Source organism: Pelobates fuscus, chromosome 1 (genome assembly GCF_036172605.1).
Source record: "Pelobates fuscus isolate aPelFus1 chromosome 1, aPelFus1.pri, whole genome shotgun sequence".
NCBI classification, from domain to species: Eukaryota; Metazoa; Chordata; class Amphibia; order Anura; family Pelobatidae; genus Pelobates; species Pelobates fuscus.
The window spans coordinates 177998510-178005869 of NC_086317.1; the positions used below are offsets into that span (position 1 = coordinate 177998510).

The 7360-nt window shown below is 35.5% G+C and overlaps 1 protein-coding gene across 1 annotated transcript in view; it reads left to right on the forward strand.

Moving 5' to 3' along the window:
• BLTP3A (bridge-like lipid transfer protein family member 3A) overlaps positions 1-5480 on the forward strand; it is a 74618-nt gene extending 69138 nt beyond the window's left edge. Inside the window, exon 21 of the mRNA XM_063453053.1 lies at positions 3235-5480. Coding sequence (XP_063309123.1) covers positions 3235-3345 — 111 coding nt within the window. The 3' untranslated portion in view covers positions 3346-5480. The remainder of the gene's footprint in view (positions 1-3234) is intronic.
• Positions 5481-7360: the final 1880 nt, after the last annotated feature.

The following is a 7360-nucleotide window of genomic DNA, read 5'->3' on the forward strand; positions in this document are numbered from 1 at the left end:
ATGATGAAATCGTTCCTTTGGTGGAAGACATCGATGTTGATTTGAAGTGCCTTTTTACTACTATCATTTTGTAAGTGTGTCCAATAAAGCTTTATCTTTAATATTATAAATTTTTACACTATGGTCCGTCTTTGTGCTTCATTTTAAGCAACTGTTCCCACACTGAAAAGGGAAGAAGCATCTGAAGAGGACTGAGTATACCCTGCCTATTTTTTACGTTTGTTTGTGAGTGTATTTTTAGCTTTTTATATTACGTATTTTTTATTTTCAGTCTGCACTATTGGTCTCCCTTTTGTATTTTTTTAGGTTGTGCTTTTTAGTATTTTTTATTTCCAATATCAGAGACATTGAGGAGTCTTTTGCACTTCCTGAATTGGGGTATTTATATTTTATATATATTTTTTCCCCGTTTGATAGCCACAAGGGTTGTTTTTACATTGCTTGCAAACCACTTTTATCTTTTGCATGTCTCAGTAACAGCAACTAAATGTACATTGTCAGTTGACCTTATTGCCACAAGTTCAAGGATCTTATTCCCTAAACAATGAGCATTTGTAGACATGACTCTAATCTTATCATTTTTTAACACACTTGCTACAGTTATGTGTGTCATGCTTTTATGAATGGAAATCTCAAGAGACCTTGTCCTTCCACGATTGTAAGAGTTCCTATACCTAAAAAGAATAATCAATATTTTCCAAATTATCATCCCAGCTCTTTTATGAATGTAGAAATTGAGGTGTATTCAAAGTTTCTGTATTCAAGGCTTGGACATTTCTTACTTAATTAAATTCAAGGTAATCTGTGAACCTGATCTATTCAGTTATGTGCTAAAGCAATGCAAACTTCAGTGGAATTCTCCGAGCTATACTCCCTACTCACAGTTATTATTTTTTTTTTATTTTTTTTTTTACTGTAGCAGCATACATGTTGCACAATATGGTAACATATATGCCAAAATAACTGAAAAAGATCCATCTCGGCTATAGTCACAGCTTGAAAATGTTAACCTATATTTTGTAATTTGGTTTTCAATCCACTATAATTCAATGTTTAGTAAATAATACTCTTATGATACCTCCTAACATTTCAAATGGACAAAGCATGACACTTTTATTGTGGGGTTTTGGCAAGGGACGAGCTGTTCTGAAATTTTAGGTGATTTACTAATGAAAATGTATGAAATGTAATTTACTAATATTTAATTTAGAACAAGAAAAATTTATCTTATTATCTTATCTGATTTATAGACACATTTTTTTGTAGTTTAAAGACACATTATTGTGAGTATTGTTTCTGTGGAGCTCTGTTATAAACTCACACACCAACAATATAGAGCTCCTGGAAAAGAGGGATTTTAGGATAGAAAAGCGGAACAGAGGGATTTGGGCCCTAAATAGGGACACCTGGGGATATGTCATGCTATTGTTAAAACCGATTATTACTCAGTAACTGGGGGGGAAAAACAGCACAATAAGGTGCTAACCTTATAGGAATCCAATTTTTGAAGAAGTGCAAAAGATACCTGTGTAACAGATTACCTGGCACCCCGACTGGGTACCTCCGTTGAAGGATGCTCCTAGCGCTTCCTGAGGACTCCAAGCACTCCAGCCGACACCATAACCATGTGGACTCCTTCAGAGAGCAGGACAGGAACAAACTTTTACAAGAGCTTAGCAGTGAATATAGCAAGAGAGTATGCCGAGCATAGCAATCCCTTGTAGCAGATTCCCCCAATGAGAGATGGCACTCCAAATTGAGGGTGAAGTAGAACTGATCTGTACTGGCACATACAGCCTCTTTTATTCACAATCCACAAACATAGTACTGCCCACAGGGTTTTGAAATACAACCAATCAATCTGTACAATACACACAGACACTCCCACACAATATCCTCCCCTCTGCCTGTGATATGATTACTGAACACAATGGGTAATATAATTATCACAGGCAGAGAAATACAGTTGTTACAAAATATTAATAACTTCCAAAATATACATGCCATTCACATAAAACATACATTTTCAGAATCCGCATGCTTGAAATATACACATACTCAAAAATCAGGGAAATCGGTTCAGGGGTTAAGGGGTTAAAAAGTTAAGGGAAAGTCCTATTTGACCGTCCGCAAGCACATTTTCATGCCCAAAACAGTTCCAGGGAATCAGGCTGTGCGGTCGGTCTATTTCCCATGTTAAAGTCAGTTCAAACACACAAACGACAACCATTCGAATTGTTGAACTGTCGAACGGCGTTCCAGCTGTCGAATGCATTGAAATCTGGAGAAGGTAAAACTTCAACTGAATTAAAGATGGCCGCCGCCACGTGTTCGTTTGTCGAACGGCGGGCCCCCAGCGGTCGCCAATTTACCTACAGCAGGCTCCCTGCACACTTCCACTTCTGGGTGGTCCGCCTGTGTGGTACTTGGTTCAGTAAGCCCCATTTACTGAACCAAGTGGGAGAAAGCCAAGAACACAGTATATTAACAGTCTGGGGACACTGGGGACAAAGTCTTAAAGGAGCATTGTCCCAAATAAGTCTGGGGATACTGGGGACATCGTCTTAAAGGGGTATTGTTCCCAAAAGTCACAGTATGTCCCCAGATGGTTTTTAAAGGGCCAGCAGCAGCATAATAAAATACAATATGCCCAAATACTGTATTTAAAGGGCCAAATCTCCCAGGGGCCATAGTCGGCAGGCAGGAGGCGGGCAAACAGGCTTCTCCAATGCCCAGTGGCAAGGTTGGTTTCGTCACAACCTGTATCTCTTATTTGAAAACTTCTAGAATTTCTTATGTTTATTTTAAACTGTAAAGTACATTTTTCTATTAAAAAATAAATGGCTCATGCTCTAAAGAGAATCACCGAAAATGTAAAATACAATTTAAAAACAAGTTATAAATATACATTTTTATTCCATATAGTTAATATAAAACTTTCCTTGACAGGTGCAAATATATTTAAGGTAATACTTGTCTCTTGGCAATGTAACTGCACGTGAAACCAGCCAAATCACCAAAGACTTTATGATGATTAGTATTATTAAGACCTTTAATTAAAGAGAGGAAAGTTTAGAAAGAGCATGATTACAATCTATAAAGCTTTATAAAACTAGATCAAAATCAGCATTCATCTTCACAATAGCTTGTTTGCAATTCAATATTTTGATTCAACATGACTTTACTTTAAAGAGACACTCTATTCAACCACCACTAATTGTCTTTCACATCCAGGAACTTCAGAAAGAATTACTCATGATGCAAACCAAGTTGGATCAACAGAAAGAAAGAGAGAGTCGTCTGCTTCAAGAAGTCAGGAAATACAACCCCTCCTTTCATCTTTGACATTTACGGAGTATGCCCGTAAAACTTCTTAGGCATTAATATAACTTCTTGGTCTCCCATAAAGTTTCCATAGTTTTCCACACACATGTGAATACTTCACAACAGGATTGTGAATGTGAAGATACAAAATCTATAAATCAGTCATATGCTTATTAAAGCAGCATTCTATTATTGGTGTGTAGCTAAATATTAGAAAGGTGCAGAATTCATTTTGGCCAATACACTGTATGTGTTTGTTTACACTACCGACAATATAGATATTCACATTTTTGCAATATTCAGTGTCGCTGAACTTGCCTGCCCTCCTCCTATCCAAACTGTATGCACATGGTTAATCTGACAAATCCTTGGCACCACTATAAATTAAAAGATCATGTTTTAAATGTCGTCAGAGAACTGATAGAGGGGACTCAGGGCTATCATGGCAAAACCAGAAAGCACAAGGAGTTGTTTAAACAATCAGCTCCTTTCCAGCAGTGCTATAAACAACATTTTAACAATCCATAATTCTGCACGGAAAGGGGTTCGAGAGCAAGACACCATAAAGCATTTGTCTCAGAGAGGGCAATGTGCTGTACCTACCTCCCTACAAAAAAAAAGAGATACTGTAAGTGATAATAAATAGCAAGTGATTAATATAGTTAATTGACAATGGTACTGTTGAATCTACTTTTAGTAATCCTTGGTACTTAAAACTTTTGCAAATCAGTAGACATTTTCAGCATACTTGAATTTTTATATATGTATAAATACAATAGAAAAATATGAACATTCAACTCTTAGAATATCTTTGAAAGCAACCACATTCAATTCACCAGGTTTTCTAGTATGTACAGCTATGCTAATTCCCTAGCTTGTTGCATCCATTTGAATGAGAAAAAAAAAAGAAAATCACCCATGCAGGTCTAGGGAATAAAAAACTTAGGAACATCCAATATAACAGGGCTAGGTAAGAAATCTGAAATCAAGTCAGGTTGCAACGGGAACTCAAGACACTATCATCAGATGAGGTAACAAAGACATTGAGAACTGACTTAGCTATGCCTAAAGGCCATCTGTCAAGTGGTAGTTTACTGAAATGCCCAAAAGGAATTTTATTTTTTTTGCAGCTATTATTTTAAATGCTTATCCTCTATATTAGTGTTTTACAAAGTGGAACTAATCCCAGTGTCGCAATTTCTTAGAACTAATATAACTAAATAGATGCTTATCTGGTTTAACACCGTTTAGTATTTTAGAAAGGTGAACTAATCCCAAATAAACAATACCTCTTATTTTTGAGTTTTAAAAAATGTACACTAATACAGTGTTACCTGCCTTAATTTAAATATCCAGTTTTTACACATTCTGGGTGTTTATGGCAATGGAGATTAACAAAAAATGCATTTTTTGAGATCTGAAAGCTGAAAATAAACAACTTATGTCGGTACCTAACATAAAGTACTAAAACTATCTTCTCAAAAGTCTTCACGGGAAAGGGGTTAAAGGTAAACTACAGGGAATGGTGACTACAATATCACTAATGATCCTAACAACCATCAATGCTTATTTTTATATTGGTCTGATGTGATGGAAAAATGACTGTTACAATCCCACAATTTTAGTATATGTGTATATAATTATGTATACATGTATTTATGTATATGCATAACAGTTTATGTTACACATACATATAATTCTGCAAACTATTTAAGCAATATTTAATTATATATGTAAGTCACCATACAAATCTTAAAAGGCTGTCATTAGATATTATTTTGTACAAAACTAAAGTCTGCCTATATTTTTACCTTCTACAATCAGAACTACTATTTTCCAATACGGCCTACAGCTGTGGGAGTCATAATCTTCTGTATAATCTGACCAAAGAGCTTAAAGGGACACTCCGGATCCATTAGGAGTATGTACTTTATTTTTTTTTTAGATTACAAAAAGTGTAGACTTAAATAGATATTTGCACTTTTTATAACTTAACATGGTTACACCCCCTGGCTGTCAAACAATTGCTCATGTTACTTCCTTGTTCAGCTCATTGGAGCTTTACTCTGCAAGTCAGGTGCTCTAAGCAATTGCCTGCTTTTTAAGACCTAATTGAGCTGCAATGGGAAGCCTGTGATTGGACAGCCACAGAAAGTCTGGGCTGGGTTAGAAGGGGAAGGCTTGCAAAGGCAAAGACAAGAGATGAGTTTTGCAAGCTGGTTTTATATATTCCCACAATAAAAAAAAATAATTAAATGCAAGCATGTTTTCATTGGGGGTATAGTGCATTTTATTTATTCATTTTTGTTTAGGCAGTGGAGTGTCTTTTTTATTATGCCTTGCTATTTAAATTTGCGAATTTAAAAATTGAGGAAGTTAAACTCACTTTGAACAAATTTTATTTATATATATATATATTATATATATAAACAAGACCGGCCACTTCATGTACTTTTGCAGATGAACAAGAAGATGGTAGTGCCTTTTAAAGGAAAGGAAATGCAGAATAATTTGTACAAAATAATATATTTATGGCAAGTGTGCTTTTAGTTACATGTTACCTTGCAAGGGAGCTTAATGTGTTACTCTAACCCATTTTAAACACTCTTTTTGTAAGCTAAAATGCCCTTATGGACATTACTATTAGGTCTCTAATCCAGTGCCAGACAAAGAGTGCTAATCTTTCCCCTCCATCTCAGAGTATATATGGGCTCTGGGCTGTGAAATAAATGGGTGGGGAGGGCTAAATAAATGAAGGGAGGCAGGGAGTGGAGAAGGAGCTTCCCCAAGGATAATAACTAAGCACATCTGTCACCAGTGCACTGTGTGCGCTTACACCAGACATAAAATATGCCCAGAATTAACATTAGGCAGCCATAACAGAGTTCCGCTAAGCCTAAGCCTCATGTGCTGGAGGATTTAACTAGCCCCTGGCATTCAATTACCAATATCATACTTTGTATGTGCAGCATTTCTGGATGAACCGCAAAACATACAAGCTCCTACCACCATGACCACTTCAAATCACTGAAAAGGTCATGGTGGTTGCAGTAATCCGTTAACCGGGCTTATTACTTATTATTTGCCTATAGCATAGATTTTTTTGTTGCAGGAATCTGCTTTGTGCAAACAATATTTTGCGCAACCATATGTTGTCATTGTCATCATTATTGTGATGCATAGTACAGTAGCACAAGGTTTGCTTCTTCTTAATATTGTGGAGTAAAAATAATATAAATGCTTTGGATTATGGAAAAAGTAAAACAGAATGAAGTAATTTAAATAAATGAACTGAACCATCAGTGTCAAAGAGATTAATAGTTACGTAAACCATTCATTTTATCATAATTTCCAAAATGATGATCAAGTTTACTGATTAACAGAACTATATATAAATGGTGTTAATATGTATAGATGATGTGTGTGTGTATATAGACAGATCAAATGCATTTATACACTTGTTACATTACACCACTGTATATTTCTACACGGTTGTTTTGATCCATGTAAAGCCTATAAGATTGTTCTTGACAAACAGAAAGGGGTCGCCGATCCTGTATGGTACCACAAAAATTAAACACATATTAGTGTTAATTATTAATAGCAATTTTCTATGAATAACTAAATATTTAAATAAAAGTATTCTCACTTGATCTTGTCTTGTCTTTTCTTTAACCAATGGAAATTGTAAATCGTACTTTAGAATGTTTTTATTTTATGCAGCAGATAGTTCTTTAAAGAGAGAAGGATCTTTGTCGGCTATAGTAAACTATACTTGTTCTGAAGTGTGTAAATGGACATTCCTGCTACCTATTATGACCTAGCATAAAATCAGTTTCCTTTAAAGGGACACTGTAAGCACCAAAATAACTTTAGCTTAATAAAGCGTTTTGTTCTGTATAGATCATGCCCCTTCACGCTCTCTGCTTTATAAGTGTCTCCACCTATGTGAGTGAGACTAACACAGAATTTCAAGTGTTTTATTTAAAATGTTATTACCCTATGTTGTTTTTTTGTTTAATCTTGGAGGGGCCTG